The sequence below is a fragment of the Typopeltis vanoorti genome, chromosome 14, assembly GCF_054136105.1.
Source record: "Typopeltis vanoorti isolate ZY-2024b chromosome 14, IOZ_Tvanoo_1.0, whole genome shotgun sequence".
Taxonomy (NCBI): Eukaryota; Metazoa; Arthropoda; class Arachnida; order Uropygi; family Thelyphonidae; genus Typopeltis; species Typopeltis vanoorti.
In genome coordinates, this window is record NC_143562.1 from 36,000,495 (window position 1) to 36,027,806 (window position 27,312).

General features: G+C 35.7%; 1 protein-coding gene across 4 annotated transcripts in view; it reads right to left on the reverse strand.

Moving 5' to 3' along the window:
• Positions 1-27,312, reverse strand: part of LOC150099367 (U3 small nucleolar RNA-associated protein 14 homolog A) — a 247,894-nt gene that overhangs the window by 45,247 nt on the left and 175,335 nt on the right. For all 4 annotated transcript variants that reach the window (XM_090403927.1, XM_090403929.1, XM_090403926.1 and 1 more), the window contains exon 12: positions 22,438-22,515. In XM_090403927.1, the coding sequence (XP_090260053.1) occupies positions 22,438-22,515 (78 nt within the window). The remainder of the gene's footprint in view (positions 1-22,437; positions 22,516-27,312) is intronic.

The window sequence follows — 27,312 nt, forward strand, 5'->3', positions numbered from 1 at the left end:
CAGGATATAAGAGTGTACAGAGGATATGAAATTGGAAGTGACCATTGCATAGATTTAAGTGGAATAGCAACTGAATAGCACATTGAAAAGAACAGTATATAAATTTTTTTTAAAAAAGAATTAAAGTTGAGCAGCTTTTATAGGTAAACTGTAGACTCAGCTATATAAACATTGACAAAAGAATGAAACAAATTTAAAACAAGAACCAAACCTTGGAGTCTCAGTGACAAACTCTAAAGAAAACATTGATCAATTCAGGTAGAGAGGCATGTGGTGAAGTTGTCTGCAAGGATGGAAAAATAAGAACACCATGGTGGACACAAGAAGTTAAAGAAGCAGTTCTGGAGAAGAAGAAAGCATACTGAAAGTTTTTAGGAAATAAGTTGGTAGACGTGCTAAAAGAATACAGAGAAAAATTTAAGAGAGCTAAACTATGTATGAAAGAACACAAACAAGTCATGGGAATACTTTGGTAAGGATATAGGAAATAAATATCAGGAAGGCAGGAAAATGTTCTGAAGGTTACTGAAAAAAAAGCTTAGAAATGAAGGAAAGAGTACTAAAAGGAATAAAAGATGATAAAGGAAGATTACTACAAACATCTATGATATCCTAGATGCTTGGAGTAATTACTTTGAAAGACTGTCAAACGAAACAAGCAGTGACAGAACTATACTAGAACATTTTCAAGAGAAGTGCATATCAATACTTGAGGTAGAAAAAGCTGTCAAAAACTTGAAATGTGGAAAGGCAGCCGGAGTCAATAATGTTCGATCAGAAATGCTCAAATATGCAGGTATAAAAGTTTTGCAGAGGCTACACTACATAATTCAGAGGGCCTGGTCAGAAGGTCAAATTCCCAATGATTGGAGTAAAGCTTTCATAGTACCCATATATAAAAAAGGAAATAAAGTTGAATGTGAGAATTACAGAGCAATTTCTCTACTAAGGCTTTCAGGCAAGATTTATGCAATCATATTTGAAAACAGGCTTAGAAAAATTGTGAAAGAGAAACTTAATTTAAAATCAACAAAACTTAAATACAAATCCTTGTTATATTCCCAGTATTTCTCAACTATTTATCTTAAAGTGAAAATCTAATCCTGACAACCTCTATTTGGTCTGAATCCAGCTTGTTATTCATCAAGCCTACCATCCTCAAGTGTTCTTAACTGTTTCCCAAGTATACTTGCATAAATCTTACCATGAACACTCAGTAGGGAAATACCTCTGTAACTGTCACATTCAGTTTCATTTCCCCTTTCATAGATGGGTGATATGAGAGCTCTGTTCCAATCATCTGGAATTACACCCGCTGAACAGGTCTTCTGAATTATGCAATGCAGCCACCATAAAATTTTTATACCTCCATATTTAAGCATCTCTGGCTGAATTTCATCTACTCCAGCTGCAATTCCACATTTCAGGTTATTGATGACTTTTTTCCTACTTCAAGTATGGATATGGATACCTGACTGCATTCCTGTTGGGAGTTTTCTACTATCATACTGACAGTGATTGTTTCATTTAGCAGTCTTTCGAAGTCACTCCAGACATTTAGAATATCATTATTTTCAGTTTTCATTTCACCTTAATCATTATGATTCCTTTTACAATACTCTTTCCTCCATTTCTAAGCTTTTCCAATAGCCTCCAGAATACTTCAGTGCTTCACTTTCTTACATTTTTCTCTGTATTCTCTAAAAGCACAAGCTAACTTACTTGCCTCTCTGGCTGAATTAGGCAATGTTTTCTTTAGGATTTTGTCATTGAATCTACAAGGTTTGGTTCTGTTTTCAAACTCTTTTATTTTTTCTTCAATGATGTTTGTGTATTTGAGTCTGCAGTTCATCTCCGAAAGCTGCTCAATCTTCATTAATTTTAAAACTTTCTTATACACTCTTCTTTTCAATATGAAATTCACTTTTATCCTCTCAAAACTAAGTAGTGATCACTTCCTATTTCAAATTCTCTATATACTCTTGTGTTCTGAATGGGAAAATATCACTATCAACTATAACATAGTCAATGAGTTTTTACTTATTTCTTGCATCTTCTCTCCATGTGAAGTTATGCACATTTTTATGTTGGAACATGGTGTTAGAAATAACTAATCCACGTCCTGAACAGAAATCCACCATGCATTTACCATTATTATTAGCTTTGCACTTTTCTCCAAATTTTCCCAGAACATTTCTACATGTCTGGTAATCATTTCCTACTCTGTTGTTTAACTCTCCAACAAGGAACATCATCATCATCAAATTCCTGCCATGTACCCCCAAGGGGTGTACAGGATATGATAGTACTACATGAAAAAAATTACATCATTACTAACTTCCTATCTACAATTTTCCTCCAAATCAGTCTGTTACTTGTCAAGACTCCAACATTATCACATCTTATATTTCTATCGTCTAAGGCACTTTGTACCGTATCAATCCACCTATATCTTGGTCTTCCTCTGGGTCGTTTTGCTGCCAACCTGGCAGAGAACACTTGTTTTGCTAATCTTTCTTTGCCCGTTCTATTTAAGTGACCATACCACCTGAGATTAGCTCTGCTAATGCATTCCTGGATGTTGACAATGTCAAGTTCTTTCCTAATATCCTCATTTTTAATATGATATTGCCATTGATGCCATCTGTTCATGCCTATAATCTTTCTCAGGACTCTCATATCTGCGGTCTCTAGTCTTTGGTCAAGTGTTTTACTTCTGACCCAGCTCTCAGATTCATAAGTTAAAACTGGTTTGAACACTGTCTTTTATACAGCTAATTTAGTGTTCTGACTAATTTCTCTCTTATTCCATATGAATTTATTCAATTGACTTCCTACCATACCAGCTTTGCTGATTCCGTTGTCTATTTCGATATTTAATTTACCATCTTCAGTAAAAATCGTGCCTAAGTAGCTGAAATGTTTCACTTGTTCCACAGGTTCTCCATTCACAACACAGTTGACATTTTCAATGATTCTGCCTATTTTCATTGTCTTTGTCTTTTTATTGCTGACCTTCATACCATATCTATTACAACAGCTATTCAATTTAGTCAGAGAATCTTGCAGACTTGTAGCGGATTTATTTAGAAGTATAACATCATCCACATAAAGCAAAGAGCTGACATTAACATCTCCAATTTTGATATCATGTTTAATACCACTTTCGTTCATAATGTGATCCATATAGATAATGAACAACAGAGGGGATAATGTACATCCTTGTCTCACACCAGATTTAACATTAAACCATCTTCCTGTACTTCCTTCAATTCTAACTGCCGACTTACAACTCAAATAAAGACAAAGTATTGCTTGATATAATGCCCCATTGACACCATATAACTGTAGCGTATTTAACAGTTTCTCTCTTGGCAACTTGTCATATGCCTTTTCCAATTCGACAAAACTTAAATAGAGATCTCTGTTATATTCCAATGCTTTCTCGACTATTTGTCGTAAAGTGAAGATCTGATCCTGACAGCCTCTATTTGGCCTGAATCCAGCTTGTTCTTCACCAAGCTTTTCTTCCACAATTCTTCTCAACCATTTCTCAAGTATACTTGCATAGATCTTGCCAGGAACACTCAGTAGGGAAATATCTCTGTAACAAGGAACAACTTTTCCTTTTTCAGTGAGCCTGCTGCCTTCTCTAATGCCTCAAAATATTCCTCTATGTCTTCCTTTGCAGAACCTTCTGTACAAATAAGCACAAATAAATCTCATTGTCCAGTTTCCCATTCCAATATTTGCCCACATCACTCTACTTGATATTGCCTGCCAATCAAGAAGATCATCCTCATATTTAGTGATTAATACTCCCTCTTTTCCCTGATTGTTATTTCCTGAACATTTGTATTTGTTGCTAAGAAAGATCTCAACTGTTTTTCTCTTCTTTGTTTCAGTCATGCCTATTATGTCAAACTGGTATTTATCCAATTCTTATGCTAGTTCCATTTCTTTTCCTTTGATGTTGAGTTCGGATGTGTTCTGGGATTTGTTTTGAAGGAATATTCAAAATGTATATTAAATAGGAGCACAATTGATGTTCATTGTTAATATCCATTTCATAATTGTAGTCTTAATAATTAAACTACAGACTTGGCTAATGAGTTCGAAACTAAGGGATGCTTCTACACAGAATAAGATTGCTATTATATTATATTGATTATTAACATTGTTTTATCAAATTTTGTCAAAAAAAAAATTATCTGAATGAAACCAAAACTAAACCACTTAGACATCATCTTGTGTACACCCTCAAATCCCAAATTTTATTCAATTCCAACCAGATCAAAGTCACTGAAATACATAATCTTAATATATTTTGTCCCCATAACTGGCCTATTTAAAACTAAAACTGGGATTGCTCAACAAATTTTTGCAAGTACTATATCAAACTTAAATAAAATCTCTGGATCGCAGTTTTGAAAAGGCTTGAACATAGATGGATAGATAGATAAAAGTAGTAGATGCTTGCACGTTTTGCAAAATGCAACTAGAAACTTGGGCTCTATGAGTGTGAGACCTCTGCTAGCAGTTATAGCAATTTTTAGGCAAATCTCAATCCTATAATTTTGAAAAATATAGGTAATAAACTTTGGGAATAGGTTGCTAAAATTTAATAACAATGGACCAAAATTTTTTTTTATTTTTTTCTCTTCAATGACAATGAAAAACTAATTTTTCTTAAGTAATTCAAATTTAAAAATAAGCCAGGAAAAAGTGCACTATCTGTATGTTTTGAAGGAAATTTTAACCAAGTTTTTGTTATATGGTAGATTTTTTATTAAACCTTTTGAACAAAAATGTGTCAATATTTGTTAGATGATTGATTTTGTTCAAATCAATCAATCAATGTGTGTGTGTGTGTGTGTGTGTGTGTGTGTGATGGTTGCATTTTTATTGAGGTTGTCATTTAAAGGTGGCATCTAAATATCCATAATTAGAATGCAGCAGTAATATGATGTGATCTATGCAAACTCAACCTTTAGATCACTATAGTCCCACCAGCAAGAACACGTTGTGATTGTAACATTGCAATTTCTGATCAGCTAAACGCATCTATTTTGAGAGAAGTTTTAACCAAATTTTGTTAATGCTAGATTTTTATTAAACCTTTTGAACATAAGTATGTGTTCAAAAGCATATATTAATATATAATTAATATGTTAATATGACAATGAAAATGATTTCATTTTCATTGATGCTGTTTTCCATTTAAAGGTGGCATCTCTATCCATGATTATAATCCAACAGTAATCTAGATAATAGCATGGTCAGATTCCATTTTTCCTAGTACTAGTTTTACATAGAGGGAGTTTAAAGTACCTCAATTCAGAGCAATCTGCAGAGAGAGAACCAATAGATCCCAACCAGATGCAAGAGATTCTGAAGTCAAAAATCAGAGTTCAAAAAATGACCAATAGGGGAAATATGGTGCTGTGGGTGAGAAAAGACAGTGAATTTTATTTTACATACCACGAGTCATAAGGTAGTATTAAATGAAGGAGCAAGACTGACTCTACACTCATTTGACTTGCATAATGGGTCTCACTTTTCCCGAATGTGCCTGGCTTATGAAGTGTTTCTATAGGAATGGACCAAATGTTGTAGCAGCACTTCATGAGTACTGATGCCTAAAGGCCCAAAAACACCAAATGCAGTGAGACACATGGTTCACCAATTTGAAAAGACAGGCAATAGGTTCGATGAGTTTGCAGTATTGTACTGTAAAGGGATGTTGGATAACAACTTTTCTTGTTTTAACAGGCCTAACAGCAATTGGAGGAATGATGTTTGGAGATTCACTAGAGCAAGGACTGTGGAAATAACTGCGATAGAAGTTGAAGTGAGCCGGTGAGGGAAGGGTCATCTATGAGCCAAATTGCTCTCATCTGCTCAGAATTTTTAAAGAGGTTTTTGGGTGCACCACCCCAAATGTGTGTCTACAGTATTCTATGAGCAGATTTGGGATTTATATAGAGTTAGTAGCTGAGTGAGTGTAAAAATAGCTTCTTGAGCATAAAAGATTACCTATTTTCTTAAAAGCTGACGAAGCAATTGATGTGATGTGTTTGTGCCAAGAGAGGTTGGAGGTAAATGTCAGTCCAAGAAAAGAGAGAAAGAGAGAGAGTTCATCCTATCTGGTGATGTGTGTATTACCGAGAATAAGGGAAGGTCAGCTGAGATTCCTTTTGCAAGAGAAAAGGCAGGACTGCTTTTGAAGGTGGCAATGAAGGTGACTAGGTTATCCTTACCCCACTGGAAAATGGTATGGAGATCAGTATTTAAGGCACTGGTTGCAAATGATCTTGATGTAAGTGATGTCTGGGAACTACGTGGCTTGTCAAAGGAGTAGAATGAGTGGAGTGTGCTATAATTTGCAAATCTGTGGATAAGATCTGTATTGATTGAGAGTAGATCATTTATGTATAAGAGAATGAGGATAGGATAGGAGAGAGAGAAAATAGCCCTGAGTACTTCTGCATTGGTGGCAAAGAGAGGGTACCATCTACCATGACACACAGTGAATGACCAGAGAGAAGGCTGCCTATCCAGTTAGAGCATGGCAGGCAGACCAAAATAAGGAAGTTTGCAAAGCAGGTATTGATGCTAAACATGACTGAAAGCCTTGGAAATGTCAAGGACAACAGCATGTTTCTCTTGCTGTTGCCCTTGACACAGCAAACAAACCTTTCCATGGCACATGTTCAGTGGCGAGTGATGTAGACTAAGATATTAGCTGTGGATCTGGATTGGTGGAATCCATATGAGTAATTGCTGATTAACTGGTGAGAACTTCTGGGTAGTGAAAGAGTTGACCAATGATAACTTTCTCCATTATTTTGGAGAGGATTGAGGTGATGGAAATTGCTCGGTAGTTGGACAGTAGGCTTTTGTCTCCCTTTTTTGGAATGGGTTGGATATATGTTAGGTTTCACGAGATGGAATAGGTGCTAGCTCTGGTGCACAACTGAGTGCAATAGGAGAGATGTTATTGGGATCAGATGACTTTGTAGTGGTCAGGTTGTTTATTATTCTTCTTATGTCTTTCTGCTGAAAGGCCACAGGAGGCATGTAGTGCTTAGTTGCTGGTATGGAAAGAGGTGATTTGCTTTCATCATCTATGCAGGAGTTAGAGGAAAAGAGTGATGCTAGGAGGCTAGCTTTTTCTTTGGGTGTTGTAACAGGAGTATCATCTGGATGGGGGAGAGGTGAGCAGAAGTTGCATACAATGGCTTTTGCGAGGGACCAAAAGGCACGGCTACCATTTGGACAAGAAACAAGTTTTCTGCTAGTGGCTTTTATGAAGTTGGATTTGGATTTGCTGATAGCTGATTTACATTTATTGCATGCTTCTGCATAGGCTGAGTTCTTGGGTTCTCGATGCAAGCCACCTGAGTTTTTTTCTTCGGCTGCTTTCATACATCTTCTGTTGAACCAGGACTTGGAAAGTAGATGGGAATTTTGGATGGAATGGAGGATGAATGCCTTCATGCCACTCAGAACGATTTCTGTAACTCACTCAGTGCAGGTGTCTGTGTCAGAAGAGTGGAAGCAATAGTCATGCCATGGAAAAGAACAGTGGTTCTGTAGATCACCCCAGTTTGTACTTTTGTAGTGTCAGAGAACATGAGGTTTGGTGTGATCAGAGAAGGGGCATTCTGTGAGACTGGAAACTTGTACTAGATTATGGCCTGAGTTGCTGAGAGGAGAGGTAACTTCTACAGTGTCTGGAACTGCACAATTTGCATTAGATTGCTGCTTATAGCAAAAACTTCTACATCACATCTGACTCGACATCACCTAGGACAATGATTTCGCTGTTTGGGTAGCTGGATTGTAGTTGGCCAAGTTTCATGGAGAGGAAGGTGAAGAAGGCTTTGTAATTTTCAGAGTTTGGACACCAGTAAATGCATCAGATGAATGTTACTGGGGGGGGGAGAACCTTCAGCCAGAGCGGATCAAGAGCAGGGATTCTAAATTTTGCATCTGCTAGCAGGCAATGTTAGAATGTACAAAGACACAAGTGCCACATTTGTGGCAAAATGATTCATGAAGAGTATAATTTGGGCAGTGAAAGTGAACTGTGGTTGCATGTAGATGTAATTTGGATTTCTGTTAAGAGGAGATCTAGTATGGATGTCTGTAAGTGGTGATGAATATCATTTACGTTGGAATGGAATTTATGCCATGGATGTTTGTGAAGTGGATATGGAAATGTTTTTTTTTGTTAGGGAACCTGGTAAGTTTGGAATATTGCGTTAGGTTTGAATTGTTTGGGTGAACATGACTCCCATACAGAGAGTGACCAATCTCTTTGCCGTTCCATGGCCTCGACAGTGCCTCCTATATACCACTACTTGGACTTTCTCACCAGACACAACTACAACCTGGCAGAGTATGTGGCAGCAGGATTATGCACCAATTGAATGGGAAGCCTCTTGACTTGTTACTGACTGGTTCGGATCCCTTATGCTATCTGGTAGCTGGCCTGCATTACCACCATTTTAACTGCTGTACCCTCGAAATGGCAGAGGATCTGAGTCTCTAAGTTAGTCATGTCTTTGAAGGATATAACTCACACTGCATGAAGAAGAGAGGTGGAGATGGAGGCCAAACATAGTATTTTCCCAGGGTAGTAATGGTGTTTCACTGGGAAATGAAGGTCATCTACTGCCTAGTGGTCTAGTTGGCATTTCTTCCAAATAGGAAGATATCCTTTTGCAGTGAGAATGCTCACTCCAAATGACAGAGCCCCTTCTGTGGAAACAGGCCACACCATGGGAAGGCAGGGTTGACTCGAAAGGGAGAAGCTGTATATTGTGCATCCCTGCCCATTGGTGGCCCATGATTGGCCTTGGAACATCTTATGAGGTGTTGAAGTGCATGCTTGTGGAATGACAGACAATTAAAACTTCAGCACCTGGTCTTCAGAGAATCCTCATGTATTTCAACAAGTTCCCTTACAAAAGGTCCCAGTGATGGATAAGAGTTACAATCAAGTTCATCATCAGGCCGAGTTTCTTTGAAGAAATCCATTGAACTGGACCTGTAACTTGCACGGGCACAGCTACTCATTATCAGTTTTGTCATCCTGCAACTGCAGCAAAGAGGGTGCCTGAACACAACAGTGTTGATGCAAGATGGAGCACATCCCCATACAAGATGTGAAGTTCATCAATTACTATATCAACATTTCATAGGGTAATCAGTTGCTCATTTGCTATGAAATGACTACCACTATGTTCACCAGATCTTGACCCCTGAGACTTTTGGCTTTGGGGGTTATCTTAAAAGCATGGTGTATCAAGACAAAGTTCTTCACCTAGCAGATCTGAAAGACAAAACTGCAGATCATGTGAAACTTTTCGACAAATCAGTTTCATTCTGCTGCAGTGAATGCTGTATCAGCTATTGGTCCTGCACAAAGACCAACACACTGAACATCACCTCCATTGATCATCTTGATAGCTCCTTGCAGCATGTCAGCTCTATGTGATATCATTTTTGTATCACATTATTTATGAAATGAACAAAATAAACATCATTGAATAATTTCATTAGTCACTGACTCTGAATCATTTCACAATCGCACACCACCTGGTTAACATTAATGTAATTTTCTCCACACACAGCACCATATTTATTTTTGATCTGATCTGATTAGAGATTTCCAAATATCATGCACTATAACTTCCCCACACACAGGATTCACACATCCAGGCTTCCATGAAGCATAAAAGCTGATGACCAGTTCAATTTATTATGTAATTATTTGGGAAAATTTGTGCAATGAGTCTTAACTCTTACAGATTAGAAGCTACACTGTGGTGGGTTTGCCATCTTGATTTTTGAAACTTCTTCCACTCTCACTATGTAGCCTTGGATAGCAGTAAATTCACTGGATTGTTTGCCCACAGTAGGATTTCAAGGCTTTGAAGTTTTCGTACCAGTATATATAATAGAACAAAAACTTCATTACTATATCAGGTCTTATAAGAGAATGATGTAGTACAGAAGCAAAGTTGAGGTCAGAACTAAGTATGGAAAAAGAAAATCCTTGTATCATTTTCTATGATGGTTTATGTCAGTTTTCCCTTATATAAGAGTTTTTAATTTTTTTTTGGATAGACCTTAAGCATGAACCTGGAATAAAAGGAGGACAAGTTCTTTCTCTTTTTATCTTCATCATCTTCTATATTACAAAGTCCTTGGTTTTTAAGAGTGGCTATAATGAATAACACTCCTTGAACCCATTAACAGACAAAGCACTTACAACTCACTCTGGCAGCCCATTCCACCCATTCACCACTCTCCAAGCAAAAAATCTAGTCCTCACGCCTTTATTCAACTTCTGGGATGATCTCTTGTTCTGGTCCCTCAAGCCAAGTGCTTAAACATTTCCCCTGCATCTATCCTATAAAACCTTTTAAGCAATTTAAATGTTTCTATCATATCCCCTCTTTTTCTCCTATCAACCACCTCCTGCAATCCATACAGCTTCAATCTATCCTCATAGACAACATTCCATGGGCCACTTACCTCTGAATCTCTCCACTGCTTCCTCATCCCCAAGAAACCTATCTGAGAAGGGATTAGACTTTCTTTTTGCTTCAGTGATAACATTCATCTGTTCTAGATGGTAGATGACTTTTAGCATGCAGTGAAATACCATGCACTGCTTGTTGGAGGCATGAAGTGGCCATTGCGATGTTTCACTTTGTCTTTGGTTTCTGCCCACTCCTTCACATATACGCTAGGGGAGGGGATGATCTTTCTGTGCACACTCTCCAAACCATAATTAACTAACTTAGAGTGTCAGCACTTCCTCCATTTGAGAGTACAAGTAAAATCGTTTTATGCAGGCTAACCACCAGATACTACACAGAACCTCTACAAATAATCCTCTACTTACTCTACCAGATTATGCCTGAACAAAGTTGAATTATAAAAGCTTAAAGGGTGACACTGCTGAGACCAGTCAAAAAGGGAACATAAATGCCTATAATTTCACACACAAAATTTTTTTCTTTCAGAATTTCTAATTTACATTCAATAATTTTTGACTTTACTATAAAAATGAATTATCACTTTTCATTTAGTAATTTCTCCAATGTCTCCACTCCAATATTACTCTAACCCATTCCAACTTAATAACACTGTTTAGTGTGGTAGGGGTGCTTAAGGGTCAAAGCTGTATAACTGAGAGGACACCTCCACATAGCCTTTAAAGGAATGCGGAGAACCGATCAGGGCTTCTGACCTAATGTCCAATCCTCACCTTCTCGTGGTGCACCCTGTTGGGTTGGGTATCTACTTGGATACTGAACGAACGAGGATGAGCTGGCAATCTGGGATTTAGCCGACCAAACTGTACGCTTATTGGTTAAACCAAAATAAAAAATGATGGTACGACATGACTAAATTTCATGCCGGCTGGGGTGTCGCCCGGTTAAACAAGGCCCCTGTTGTTTTCGCCAGGGAACCAGGGTGAACAGCGAAAAGTCAGCTACTGGAACAAATCTGAAAACAAACCCCAACTCAACATCACCAGAGTTAAAGATCAGTACTATCAACATAAGAAGCCTGAACGGCAAAGAAATGGAGCTAGCTGAGGAATTAGATCACTACCAGATTGACATAATAGGGGTGACTGAAACAAAAAAGACAAAAACTGGTGAGATCTTTCTGAGCAATAAATACAAAATGTTATATTCAGACAATGACAATCAAGGAAAAGAAGGAGTAGCCATAGTATTCAACACAAAATACGAGGCTAATCTTCTTGAATGGCAGGCAGTCTCAAGTAGAGTAATGCGGGCAAATATAAGAATGGGAAACTGGACAATGAGACTTATTTGTGCCTATGGTACCACAGAAGGTTCTCATAAGGTAGAAGTGGAGGAATTTTTTGAGGCTTTAGAAAAAGCAATTGACAAATGAAAAAGGAAAAATTGGTCATTGTTGGGGATCTAAATAGCAGAGTAGGAAATGATTGTGAGACATATAAAAATATTTTGGGAAAATTTGGAGAAAAGAGCAAAGCTAATAATAATGGCAAATATCTGTTGGATTTCTGCTCAGGACATGGACTGGTTATTACTAACACCATGTTCCAACATAAAAATATGCACAAATTCACATGGAGAGAAGAGGCAAGGAATAAGAAAAGTCTCATTGACTATGTTATTGTTGATAGTGATGTTTTCTCCCTGGTGCAGGACAACAGAGTGTACAGGGGATTTGAAATTGGAAGTGATCACTATTTAGTCTTGAGCAGAATAAAATTGAATTTCATATTGAAAAGAAAAACATGTAAGAAAGTTTTAAAGCGAATAAAAGTCGAGCAGCTCTCATATGTGAATTGTAGACTAAAATACACAAAGATTATTGAAGAAAAAATGAAAGAGTTTGAGAACAGGAATGAAACCTTAGAGATTCAGTGGCAAACTCTGAAGAAAACATTGATTGATTCTGCCAGAGAGGCATGTGGTGGGGTTGTCGGTAAGGATAAAAAAATCAGAACTCCCTGGTGGACACAGGAAGTTAAAGAGGCAGTGAAGGAAAAGAAGAAAGCATATCAAAAGTTCCTGGCAAATAAGTGAGCTTTTACTCTTACAGAATACAGAGGCAAATGCAAGAATGCTAAACACTGTGTAAAACTAGCTAAACAAAAGTCATGGGAACACTTTGGCAAGAATATATAGAAAATAAATATCAAGAAGGTGGCAAAATATTCTGGAGGTTGTTGAAGAAGCTTAGGAATGGAGGAAAGAGTGCTGTAAAAGGAGTTAGAGATGATAAAGGTGATATGAAAACGGGAGAAAAAGATATCCTTGACGTATGGAATAATTACTTTGAAAAACTGCTAAATGAAACAAGCAGTGATGACAGCACAGTGATAAAAAAAAACACTGACCAGGCATGCAGTCAGGAATACATATCCATACTTGAAGTAGAAAAAGCCATCAAAGGCTTGAAATGTGGAAAGGCAGCAGGAGTAGATGATATTCGACCAGAAATGCTGAAGTATGGTGGTATAAGAATCTTACAGTGGCTGCACTGCATAGTTCAGAAAGCTTGGACAGAGGGACGAATTCCTGATGATTGGAGTAGAGCTCTCATTGTACCCATATATAAAAAGGGAAATAAAAATGAATGTGAGAATTATAGAGATATTTCCCTACTGAGTGTTCCTGGCAAGATCTATGCAAGTATACTTGAGAAACGGTTGAGAAGAATTGTGGAAGAAAAGCTTGGTGAAGAACAAGCGGGATTCAGGCCAAATAGAGGCTGTCTTCACTTTACGACAAATAGTCGAGAAAGCATGGGAATATAACAAAGATCAATATTTAAGTTTTGTCGATTTGGAAAAGGCATATAACAAGGTACCGAGAGAGAGAGAGAGAGAGAGAGAGAGAAGCTATTCAATATGCTACAGTTATATGGTATCAATGGGGCATTATATCAAGCAATACTTAGTCTTTATTTGAGTTGTAAGTCAGCAGTTAGAATTGAAGGAAGTACAGGAAGATGGTTTAATGTTATTTCTGGTGTGAGGCAAGGATGTATATTATCCTCTCTGTTATTCATTATCTATATGGATCACATTATGAAGGAAAGTGGTATTAAACATGATATCAAAATTGGAGATGTTAATGTCAGCTCCTTGCTTTATGTGGATGATGTTATACTTCTAAACAAATCCGCTACAAGTCTGCAAGATGTTCCGACTAAATTGAATAGCTGTTGTAATAGATATGGTATGAAGGTCAGCAATAAAAAGACAAAAACGATGAAAATAGGAAGATTCATTGAAAATGTCAACTGTGTTGTGAATGGAGAACCTGTGGAACAAGTGAAACATTTCAACTACTTAGGTACGATTTTTACCGAAGATGGTAAATTAAATATAGAAATAGACAACAGAATCAGCAAAGCTGGTATGGTAGGAAGTCGAATGAATAAATTCATATGGAATAAGAGAGAAATTAGTCGGAACACTAAATTAGCTGTATACAAGACAGTGTTCAAACTTATGGATCTGAGAGCTCGGTCAGAATTAAAACACATGACCAAAGACTAGAGACAGATATGAGAGTCCTGAGAAAGATTATAGGCATGAACAGATGGCATCAATGGGAATATCATATTAAAAATGAGGATATTAGGAAAGAACTCGACATTGTCAACATACAGGAATGCGTTAGCAGAGCTAATCTCAGGTGGTATGGTCACTTAAACAGAATGGGTGAAAAAAGATTAGCAAAACAAGTGTTCTCTGCCAGGTTGGCAGCAAAACGACCTAGAGGAAGACCAAGATATAGGTGGATTGATACGGTACAAAGTGCCTTAGACGATAGAAATATAAGATCTGATAAGGTTGCAGTCTTGACAAGTAACAGACTGATTTGAAGGAAAATTGTAGATATGAAGATAGTAATGATGTAATTTTTTTCATGTAGTGCTATCATATCCTGTACAACCCCTTGAGGGTACATGGGCAGAAATTGATGATGACGATGGTATGTGCGCAAACTGATGCTGACATCAGCAATTTATTCAGTTCACTTCCTACCATATCAGCTTTGCTGTTTCTGTTGTTTATTTACATATTTAATTTCATGTCTTCACTAAAAATTAATCTAAATAGGTGAAATATTTGACTTGTTGAATAGGTTTTCCATTCCTGATGCAACTGATGTTCTCAATGATCGATATCTATTTTTTTTTAAATTTCTCTTTTTTAGTGCTGAATTTTATAACAAATATATTACAGCTTATTTTATCACAAGTAAAACAGGTGAGATCTTTCTAAGTAACAAATACAAAATGTTATATTCTGGCAATAACAATCAAGAGAAAAGAGGGAGTAGCCATAGTATTCAATGCTAAATATCAGAATAATTTTTCATAGCAGGCAATATCAACTAGAGTGATGTGGGCAAATATCAGAATGGGAAACTGGACAATGAGAATTATTTGTGCTTATGGTCCCATAGAAGGTTCTATGAACGAAAATATGAAATTTTTTGAGGCAGGCATTAGCGAAGGCAGCAGGCTCAATGAAAAAGGAAAAGTTGTTCTTTGTTACATATCTAAACAGCAGAGTAGGAAATGATTACCAAACATATAGAAGTGTTCTGGGAAAATTTGGAGAAAAGTGCAAAGCTAATAATAATGGTAAATGCATGCTGGATTTCTTATCAGGACATCATCATCAAATTCCTGACATGTACCCTCAAGGGGGTGTACAGGCTACGATAGTACTACATGAAAAATTTACATCATTACTAACTTCCTATCTACAATTTTCCTCCAAATCAATCTGTTCACTATCAAGACTCGAACATTATTAGATTTTATATTTCTATCTTCTAAGGCATTTTTTATCGTATCAATCCACCTATATCTTGGTCTTCCTCTGGGTCTTTATCCTGCCAACCTGACAGAGAACACTTGTTTTGCCAATCTTTCCTCTCCCATTCTGTTTAAGTGACCATACCACCTAAGCTTACTCTGCTAACACTTTCCTGGAAGCTGACAATGTCAAGTTCCTTCCTAATATCCTCGTTTTTAATATGATATTGTCATTGATGCCATCTGTTCATGCCTCTAATCTTTCTCAGGCCTCTCATATCTGAGTTTTCTGGTCTTTGGTCAAGTGTTTTACTTCTAACCCAGCTCTGAAATCCATAAGTTAAAATGGTTTGAACACTGTCTTGTATATAGCTAATTTGGGGTTTGGTCTAATTTCTCTCATATTCCATATAAATTTATTCAGTTGACTTCCTACCATACCAGCTTTGTTGATTCTGTTGTCTATTTCCATATTTAATTTACCATCTTCACTAAAAATCATTCCTAAGGAACTGAAATGTTTTACTTGTTCTATAGGTTCTCCATTCACAATGCAGTTGATATTTTCAATGCTTCTGCTTATTTTCATTGTCTTTGTCATGTTACTGCTGACATTCATACCATATCTATTACAACAGTTATTCAATTTAGTCAGGGAATCTTGCCAACTTGTAGTGGATTTATTTACAAGTATAACATCATCTGCATAAAGCAAAGAGCTGACATTAACATCTGCAATTCTGATATCAGGTTTAATACCACTTTCCTTTATAATGTGATCCATATAGATAAATGAATAACAGAAAGTATAATGTACATCCTTCTCTGACACCAGATTTAACATTAAGCCATCTTCCTGAACTTCCTTCAATTCTAACTGCTGACTTACAACTCAAATAAACACTAAGTATTGCTTCTTGTGCTTCTTCTATAATTCTCCACTGACACCATATAACTGTAGAATTCTGAATAGCTTCTCTCTTGGCACATTTCATATGCCTTTTCAGATCTACAAAGCCTCTGTCCAGGCCTTCTGAACTATGCAGTGCAGCCACTGTAAGATGATATTTCTGGTTGAATATCATCTACTCCAGTGCTGCCTTTCCACATTTCAGGCTTTTGATAGCTTTTTCTACTTCAAGTGTGGATATGTATTCCTGATTATATGCCTGGTCAGTGTTTTTTACCACTGTGCTGTCATGATTGTTTCTGTTGAAGACATGGATCAATTATTACTAACACCATGTTCTAACATAAAAATGTTCATAAATTCACATGGAGAAAAGATGCAAGAAATAAGTAAAGTCTCGCTGACTATGTTGTAGTTAATAACAATGTTTTTCCACTGGTTCAAAACACAAAAGTATACATAGGATTTGAAATAGGAAGTGATCACTACTTAGTTTTGAACAGGATAAAATTGAATTTCATATTGAAAAGAAGAGTGTGTAAGAAAGTTTAAAAAAATTAATTTGTTTAAAATTGTTTAAAATTTGTTTAGATGAACTGCAGACTCAAATACACAAACATCATTGAAGAAAAAAAAGAAAGAGTTTGAAAACAAGAACCAAACCTTGTAGATTCGATGACAAATCCTGAAGAAAACATTGATTCAGCCAGAGAGGCAAGTGGTGAGGGGTGTCTCCTACAGTATAGAAAAATGATGGACTCGAGAAGTTAAAGAGCCAATGAAGGAAAAGGAGAAACCATATCGAAAGCTCCTGGCAAGTAAGTTAGCTTGGGCTCTTAGAGAATACAGAGAAAAATGTAAGAAAGCAAAGCATTTTGTAAAACTAGTTAAACCAAAGTCCTGAATGGAAAGATTTTGTTAAGCACATAGAAAACTGAGTGTTCCTGGTAAGATTTATGTAAGCATATTTGAGAAAAAGCTAACAAAAATTATGGAAGATAAGAGTGGAAAAGAGCAAGTTGGGTTCAGGTCAAATAGAGGTTATCAGAATAAGATTTTTAGTTTAACACAAATAGTTGAGAAATTATGGGAATATAACAAGGATCTGTTTTGTAGATGTGGAAAAGGCATACAAAAAGGTGCCAAGAGAAATGCTGTTCAAAATGCTACAGTTATATGGTGTAAATGGATAATTACATTGAGCAATCGATATTTTCAATTATATTTTAGTTTTGATATTTTAGTTGCAATTCAGCAGTTAAAAAGTATAGGAAGATGATCTGATGTTAAATCAGATTCAAGACAATGGCGTACATCATCTCCTCTATTATTCATCATCTACATGGATCACATTATGAAGGATAATGGCATTACACCTGATATTAAAAATTGGAGGTGTTAATCTCAACTCTTGACTTTATGCAGATGATGTTATACTCCTAAATAAATATAATATGATATAAGTGTGCAGGACTCTCTGACTAAACTGAATAACTGCTATGATAAATTTGACATGAAAATCAGCAATAAAAAGATAAAGAATAATAAAAATAGGCAGAACATTAAAAACACCAACTGAATTTGAATTTTGAAAACTCACAGAACAAGTACATGAGAATTGTTTATTATGCTGCTTTCACCCATGAAAGGTTATTTGCAACCTATAGTACATTTTGCATCATGGATAGACTAAGAATTTTTGTTTCTATTTTTATGAATTTTATATTTATTTTTTGTATTTATTTTTACATAGTCCAGAAATCCTGCTATAGAGACCAAACGTAACTTTTCAAGCCACTTTGGGCTTGAAAAGTTACTTGCAATAAGTGGGGAGTGGTCTCACACTGGGTGAAGAGATTCATCTCCCACCTAAATATAATCACAAAACTTCCATGCCAGATTTATCAGAGCTGATATGGCAGGAAGTCAACTGAATAAATTTATATGGAATAAGAGAGAATTGTTGAAAACACTGAACCAGCTGTATACAGGACAGAGTTTAAATTAATTTTAACTTATGGATCTGAGAGCTCTGAGAAAGATATGGAAAGTGAACAGAGGGTATCAGTGGCAGTATAATATTAAAAACGAGGATATTGGGAAAGAAGTTGAAACTGTTAGTAGAGCTAATCTCAGGTGGTATGGTTACTTCAACGAGTGGGAGAGGAGAGGTTAGCAAAACAAGTATTTTTTTGCCAGACTAGAAGAAAACAGACCCAGAAGAAGATCAAAATCTAGGCACACTGATATAGTAAGAAGTGCCTTAGAAGACAAAACATAAGATCTGATAATATTGGAGTCTTGAAAGATAACAGATTAATGTGGAGAATGACTGTTCATAGGAGTTAACAATGATGTAACCTTTTCATGTAGTACTATTACAATATTCTGTACATCCACTGTACAGAAGTTATTGAGTTATTCAGAAGCATGAGTAAGTTGTAACATATAATATACTGGCATTATTAAATAATAACTATGAGTTATTATTAGCTATTAAAGAAATGCACACAATGCATATTTCTATCTTATAAATTATATGAATAACAAAAAAAAATTATGGATTTATATATCACTATGGAAAATGCACACGCAACAAGCATAACAGCACACATACTGGTTTACTTATTAAGCACTCAATCAACATACATGCCATGTCCAGAGAAATCATGTGATCATACTTTATAATTCGATGGAGTTGCCTGTCCTTGTAGCTGTTACTGAGCTAATCATATACATACATATATATAATGAAATGAAATTAATATTATATAATTTATACACACAAAACTATTTTAAAGAAAGACTCCCTCTTTTTTTTTAAACGGAAGTCCTTCATAAATTCATACTTCACAACCAGAGTTGTGCAAGTCAGAATTTATGAAGTTTGAATTTCTGAATTTGCTCCCTACTATATTTATTGCGCTACTCAGAATACCATAACTGTGTTAGATATTTATTTATGGTGGTTTATGGTTATTTTATACTTATTTCTTGATTTTGATCCTTTCTTATTTTAACCTTACTCAATTTTAGTCCTACCAGTTGCTCTATTGTTATGTCGCTGTTTCCTCTATATTATATCTGATCCTCTATATTATATCTACCTCTAAATAGCCCTTCTTCTAAGCTATTGTCATGCCCTTAAAATATTAATTTAGATTTATCTTCTCTTCGGATGTTGGCAAAATTTATATTATGCTGCGCCAGCCAACATCCTATAACAGAGGATACTCTTGTTCAGGGAAATAATTCTAAATTCAAAAGGGATACACACAATAATTAATCTCATGCTAGCACTGTGCAGATTCAGTTAGCAGTCGTGACTCAAATCTCACTTAAGCAATTATATTTAAATTCCTTCCCGCCAAAAGGTTCTATTTCATAAGTGGTGGTTTGAATTCGTAATCAGGCATAAACTCAGGTATAAGGTACAAAACATGTTTATTGGAAAACATAAAACATTTACAGTTAAGAAAATTCAAATACTCAATGGATCAAAATTCACTCTAAGTTAAGGTTCATACTAAATCACAATGAATCTGAATATGCTAAATCCTTCAATTAAAAAAGGATAAGATTAAGTGTAAGCATAATACTACTAGGATATAATTCCTTTCACAAGTCATTCACAGAACACGCATTGAACATGTTCATTAATACTCTATCAATAACTATCTTAATTCTAAATTTCATTAAGCAAGCCTAGCCATTCTCAATCAAAATACTACCTCTCAACAATTCTTGTTTGTTGCACAGGGTCTTAATTAATTCAATCAATTTCTCACTTAAAAGTTCCCTACTAGTGTCCTTTAGTTTACAGTATACACAAATTTCTTATTCTTCTAAGCGATTTTTAACATAGAATGAAAATGTTTACATTACCAGATCCTTTCAGATTTCATGCCGCCATCTCATGTAGATCTGGATTACGCTACTGTATATTCTTCGGCTGTCTTTTTGCCTGGTGATGCACTACGCTTTTCTTTTTATCGTTTCCGACTGTGGCGTGCTGTCTATCGCTCTGCAGGAAACTTTCTCCAATGGGACATTCTGCTAAGGCTCGATTCCGCATAGGTCGTCATATCGCGATCAGATCTGCTTGGAAATCTTCAAGCATTCTCAAGAAAAGAACCCGCCATCCGTCATCACCATAGTCGATCCACTGCTCTCTCACGACTCCCCCGACAAAACCTCCTAAAACTCGAATCCAGGAACCCAAGAAAAAGCATTGTAAAATGGCGCGCTTCGTCTTTTATTCATCCTTTTCGGGCGCCCTCTATTCGATGTGGTTTTCACCCACGAACCCCATCATTCATGTCCCTTGGATGATCCTACACTCGCCCTAATCTGTTAGGTTACATTATTCCAGGTAGCCGTTCTGACGTCATTTTCCGAGTAGGTACAGCCTCCATCGCCACGCTCAACTCGTACAGATTATACGCGATTATTCCGGATTATTACTCATAAATTTTCTCAGAATTTCGTAATGTACTAGACAGCGTAATGGAAATCACAAATAACTTAACAATTCCCTTACACAATTCTTACTATTTTGATAGAAAATTCTCTCGTAGACAGGCTTATATGTTGGTTATGCATTATTAAAACACTTAAGGAATAGAACAACGTAGTTAAGAATATAAATTAAATTAAACTTTAATAAATATTTTCCGACATTTCGGCAACGTCACATTGCCATTTTCTAAAGGAACTTACAAAAAAGTTACGTGCACGTAGGCACTACAACACAGAAACTGGGAATGAAGAGATGAAGCTATTGTTCTCCTAACAGTCCTGATGGTGCCCCCTAGCGGGCTAAGTAGGTGTTCTTGGCCGTTAGGCTCAAGGTCTGCAGATGTAGGCCTCCCAAATTTGGGGCAGTCGCATACACCCAAATTTGTTGAAGTTTGGAGAATTTCTTAGGGCTGAGGCTGATTCCATAAAGAGTCTTTCAAATTTGTATTTGCTACGGTGTATCACTGTAGCTTTCTTCCACCGTATTCTGTGGCGTGTATCCAGAGCATGGTCCGCAAGCCCAGAATGACTGTATTTGTGAAAACGGATGTAGTCCTTGTGTTCCGAAATTCTGATATTCGTTGTCCTGCTTGTTTGGCCAAAGTAAGACAGTTTATTCTCTAAGACAGAAGTTTATTCTCTAAGTAAGACAGAAAATTCTCTGCTTCTCATTTCAGTTATGCAGGAATAACTCTCACTATATGGCACACATGGACTACACATTATTACATAACATAAAATAATACTTCATACTCATTAGCTGATGTGCAGATATCTCCTTAATTAGTAGTATTTATCATGTTAAATCCCGAATAAAGAATTTACTTGTAAAGCTCTCCATTCAGGATCTAACAACTGTTAATTATTACATATTTGACTATAAAAACCTGTTTAAATTCATGCCTATTCTTTCCCTGAGATGTACCAGTCACATGCAAATTGTACAATATCTGATTAATGCAGAATGAAATATAATTACCTGCATATTTATCAATTTAAAAATACAACACAGAATTTCTCTCAATTATTGGTTGTTTATATAACCTGAAAACTTTTCCTTTCTACACAGCTTTGGTTTCTCTGGAAAGAACATGCAATGATTGCATACGTTAACACATTTACACCTGGTACTGGTCAAACTATATAATTGAGTACTTACGCGTGGAGTGGGACATGAAACATCATTTTGCATACCTGCCATATGCACAAACTGGAAGCATGGAATGATTTGTCATGCCCACACCATGGGCAAGTACACAATGACACAATTGATGTAGTGCCTGGTATGAATGTGTAAAGTTATGTAACTGGAACAAAGTTGAAACAATGAAGGTCAAATAGTTAAATGCTGCTACAAAAATGAAAACACGTAGGAAAATTGTGAGAAAAACAAAATTTGATAAGAACAGAAATGAAAATATATACAAAACATGTTAACAGAATGCAAAAAGAATAATTATAAAAATACAAACTAAGCATTACAAGATCAGTTGGAAGACCAACAAATGTTGAAAAGGTGGATTATCATTGATTTTTGACTTGTTGTAATAATGCTAAGACAGAGAGAAGAAGAAAGAAGCAGAATTTCAGCCAAAAAAAAAAAAAAAAAAACAAAACTAGCAGTTCAATTTTCAACCACTTACCTCCTGATTGTACTTAGATCTTATCATCTGCTGCTTTGACCATTTACCGGTATTTTTATGTTTCAATGTCATTCTTTCCTGAAATAAAAAAAAAAAAAAATTATACTGAAATTAAGTATCCTTACAATTTTTTTTAAAAAAAATTATCTTCTTTCACTATATATAGTTGATCCTTGAACAATGCGGAGGGGGTGGGTTAGGGGTGCTAACTTCCCACATTGTTCAAAAACCGACATATAACTTTCGACACTGCAAAAACTTAATAGTCCACTGTTGACCAGAAGCCCTACCAATAACAAACAGTTGATTAACACATATTTTGTATGTTATATCTATTATATACTGGATTCTTGCAATAAAGTAAGCTAGATAAAATAAAATGTTATTAAGAAAATCCTAAGGAAGAGAAAATACATTTACATTACTGCAATGTATTTATCGATACCATAAGTTTACATTATATATTTACAAGATGAATTGTATGTCTGTCAGTATCTACATCAATATTACCTTATATGATACTAAACACTGTAGATGGTATACATCACTAACACTAGACATGAACATGAAAAATGAAAAGATAATGTGAAAAAGAAATTCTTATTTATTTACAAGCATAACAATTCATGCATTGATAATGAAGCAGCAGCAATATGATTGTTTTATGATAGCCTAGTGTAACCAATAAGATTACTTCATGGTAGCCTAGCTCATACACTAATGAATGAATTGTTATAAATTTTTTATAGCATACAATATTACAGTCATATTCAAATACAGGATTGGAAACATTGTTGCATTTAAAAAAAAAAAAACACTTACCTGTGATAACAGGCTGATATGCAGTTTCTCCAATTATGAGAAAGAGAGACAGAGGCATACTGTACAGTAATGTACTCTTAGACAGCAAAGTTATAAAACAGTATGAAAACTAACAAATTATTAATTTTATATTAAATATCACTCACCTTATGCCTATGTAAGGATAGGCTATCCACTTCCATATAGATGGATTGCACACAATGTTTTACATGAGGAATACTTAGGCAATGTTGATGATGATGACACAAAAACGTGAAGACAACACGTTTGCTGTTTCAGCGGTGGTGGAGGCAGGCACACTTGGTGTAACTTTACAAAAATACATCGTAATTTCTGTCTGACTTTTTTCTTTTTCATTTCTCTTAAAATGTTTCTATACAGTACTAATCCATCCTTCTTCCACCATTTACTTTAGTTTACATGGACCCTTCTATGATGGTATCATAGAAGGGTCCATGTCGTAAAAGAAGTCAAAAGCAGTCTTGAATAATTGGAACCCTTCTACCAGATTGCCTAATGTCAATTTGTTTTCTGGTACTAGTTTGGAATCACTCATCTTCAAGTCATCTTCTGTTAATTCCTCTGGTGTAGTGTCTATTATTATTATTTGAGATCTATTAGCTCTTGAATTTCTCTAAGATCCATATCTTGAAACCCTTCACCCCCAGACCTTTTTTTTCCATATCCACAATCTCTTTCATGATTTCCTTGATTAGCTCTGTTGTAAATGCTGTAAAGTCATGCGCAACATCTGGACACAGTTTTCTCCAGCAGGAATTTATTGTTTCAGGCTTGATGGCTTTCATGACGTTTTCTATAACAATGATGGCACTTATGACCCCCTGGGCTATATGGGGTTCTGAGAGGTCAGAAACATTATCCAATATCAAAAGAAATTTAAAATACAGTCTCTTACTGGCAAGGTACTTACTGATTTCAGAGACAAAGCATGGAACCAATCAAGAAAAAGGGTCTTGTTATCCAGGCCTTCTTGTTGTACAACCAAAAGACTGGCAGCTGGTGTTTATCTTTTTCCTTCAAGGCCCAGGGGGTTAGCAGCTTTATAGATAAGGGCAGGCCTGATCACAAACCTGACTGCATTTGCACAGTAGGGTTAGCCAATCCCTTCCTGCCTTAAATCCTGGTGCTCGCTTCTCTTCCTTACTAATAAATGTCCTTTTCGGCATTTTTTTGAAGAATAGGGCACTTTCGTCTGCATTAAAAATCTGATCAGGCAGAAATCCTTTCTCCTCAATGATTTTCTTAATGGTGTCAGGGAACTTGTCTGCTGCCACTTGGTTGCCAGAAGCTGCTTCTCCTGTTATCTTGACATTCATTAAGTCAAACCTCTTTCTAAAATTATCAGACCATCCTCTGCTGGCATTAAATTCTCCAGCTTTAGATCCTTCACCTTCCTTTTAAGTTGTCACGTAATGACTTCGCTTTTTCTCGAATGACATTAGAGTCTATAGGTATGCTTTTCTTATAGCAATCCTGCACCCACATGAAAGCTGCAATTTCAATATGAGATAAAAAGGTATTTTGCAAAAAGCAAGGATTTTGCACCTGCTGGCATAACTGCAGTGACAGCTTTACGAATTGCCTTTTCTATTTTTACAATGGTCCTTATGCTGGATTCATTTATCTTCAAATGATGGGCAACTGCAGCTGCAGACGATATCATATCAAGCAATTCAACTTTTTCTTGTAATGTCATGACTTTTCTCTGCTTCTTGGGAGCATTTCCAGCATCACTAGTGGTACTTCGTATGGGTCCCATGGTGTTATTCAAGGTTTATGGTATTGCAATAAACGCAATGAAAACCACGAGGGATCGCTTTTTATTACTGGAGAGATGAACTGCTCATGTTGAGATGATTAACATCACACGCAGTTTTTAGCAGATACAACACTTTAAGCTTTGCAATAGCAAAAGGAAGTGGCTAGTGGCTACACAATTATTACAGTATGTACTACAATTAATTTTATGCAGTTACTTTATGTTTGTTTACATTTCTCTCAGCTGAATGGTGCCATTATAGTCTGTGAGTGTGTGTGTGTGTGTGTGTGTGTGTGTGTAATTTTTGATAAATATTAACTTTTTATAATAGATTTGCATACACTTTATGGTAATAAATGATAAAAGAGACTAGTATCTACCTATATTTTATGCATTTATGACATATCTAAATTTTTCTTAATTTTTTCAATATTTCTAGGCTATGCGGTTTGTCTGCAAGTTATTTCAAATTGTCGCAAATCTCCAAAAAATTTTCCAATATATTTATTCAAAAAAGTCCACATATAAGTGGACCCGTGCAGTTCAAACTCACATTCTTCAAGGCTCAACTGTACAAGTTTTCTTACAATATTTAAATTTTTTCAGAAATTGAAATATCAAAATAACTGATAATGTTTATAAACAAAAATGAAGAAACTAAACTTATAAAAATAGAGTTCACAACAGTCATATAATAAAATTTAATGTTAGTATACTGCTGCTTTATTTGTTGACTCTTATATTAAGACTGAAAGCTCAAGTTTTGGGAAATCACTACCTACACTTAGCTAAGATAATATGACCTCTCGGCAGTTTGAGTAATGAAACTTAGCAGTGAAACACTGATCATGAACTGACTAACCATACTCAGCTACAATGATCTGATCCTTTCAAGCAATACACTGTTTGGCCTTCATTCTGTTTATGCTTCATTTTTAAGTATGTAGAACTGAATAGACACAAATGTATGTGTTTACTACTGTATTCAGTTTCCATTTTTCAAGCATTGGATGCCTTGGCAACAGAATCCTATAGCAGATTCATATACAATGAATATTATTTCCCTGTTGACCTGGTAGTATGATTCATGCCTTTCAAAATACTCAACTAATAATCAAGATTGGGCCTGACTGCCGAGTGGATAGGTCACAGGTTAGATTTCCAATGCAGGCATGGATGTATGTAAACATTTCTAGTTGGAAAATGAATTTTATTGCCTAGTGTCAGAGTACTATCCTATTTATTTGAGATCTGATGAATGATGTTTTGGAATTATGGACAAAGTGTCTCAGGCTATGAGGCCAATGCATTATGTCAGTAAAGTGTGCACTGTTCTGTCCAATTTGCCTATTTTGTGGGATGAAATATTCAAGTTTCCAGGAGGCAAACCCTGCCATCTCACCTTTAGTTTAAAGCCATTATAAAGGTTCTTTGCATCCCAGACAGGGATTCAAATCCAGGTCTTTGAAAGGGAGACCTGAAATCATTTCAAAATGCTCTATGTTAAGTGATCAGGGTTTCTGGATTATCCACCCCTTTAGCCCACCCATAGTATTAATGTGTAATAGGTTTACTATCTTTCATGGGTGGGATTCACTTAAAAAATACCAGCTTTCACTACTTCTTTAGCAGAAATATGTATCAGTGAAAATTATCAAGGAGAAACTAAGATAGTCCATAGCTTTCAAACTATAGCTAGTGAATGTACAGGCAACACAAACAAATGGTACAACAGCTGCCTGATAAGTCCTTACATTTGTTCAAGAATCAGTTTCATGATTGAGAAAGTAATTAATGTTTTCCTGTATTTTCATAAATTTGGTCTTTTGATACTTGAAGATGCAGCAGATTTGTTTAAGATGATGAGATCATATTATGCAGCAAAGAATTCAGTTTAATATCCCTCATTTTGACCAGATCCTTTTTTTTTTTAAATAATACAGTCATGCAGATTATAAACAACAGTGGAAATCGGGTACAATGCTGTTGGAAGATTAATGCAAACATCAAACTTCGCATTCGAAACCTAAATTCGAATGGACGATTTGAATATAAATCACTATATATAGTAATCTAACTATTTTCCAGTCACACTGTTTAAATTGATTCAATATTAGATCTGGAATCACAACTGATATGCTAACCCAATTCAAGAACTTGCAAATTAAATATATGCTATAAATCAACAAATATAAGTGATCTCTCAATTATCCAGTTTTTCAATTTCTTAATTGTACTACATGTCACACAAGGAATGACTAAAGTTTATAAAT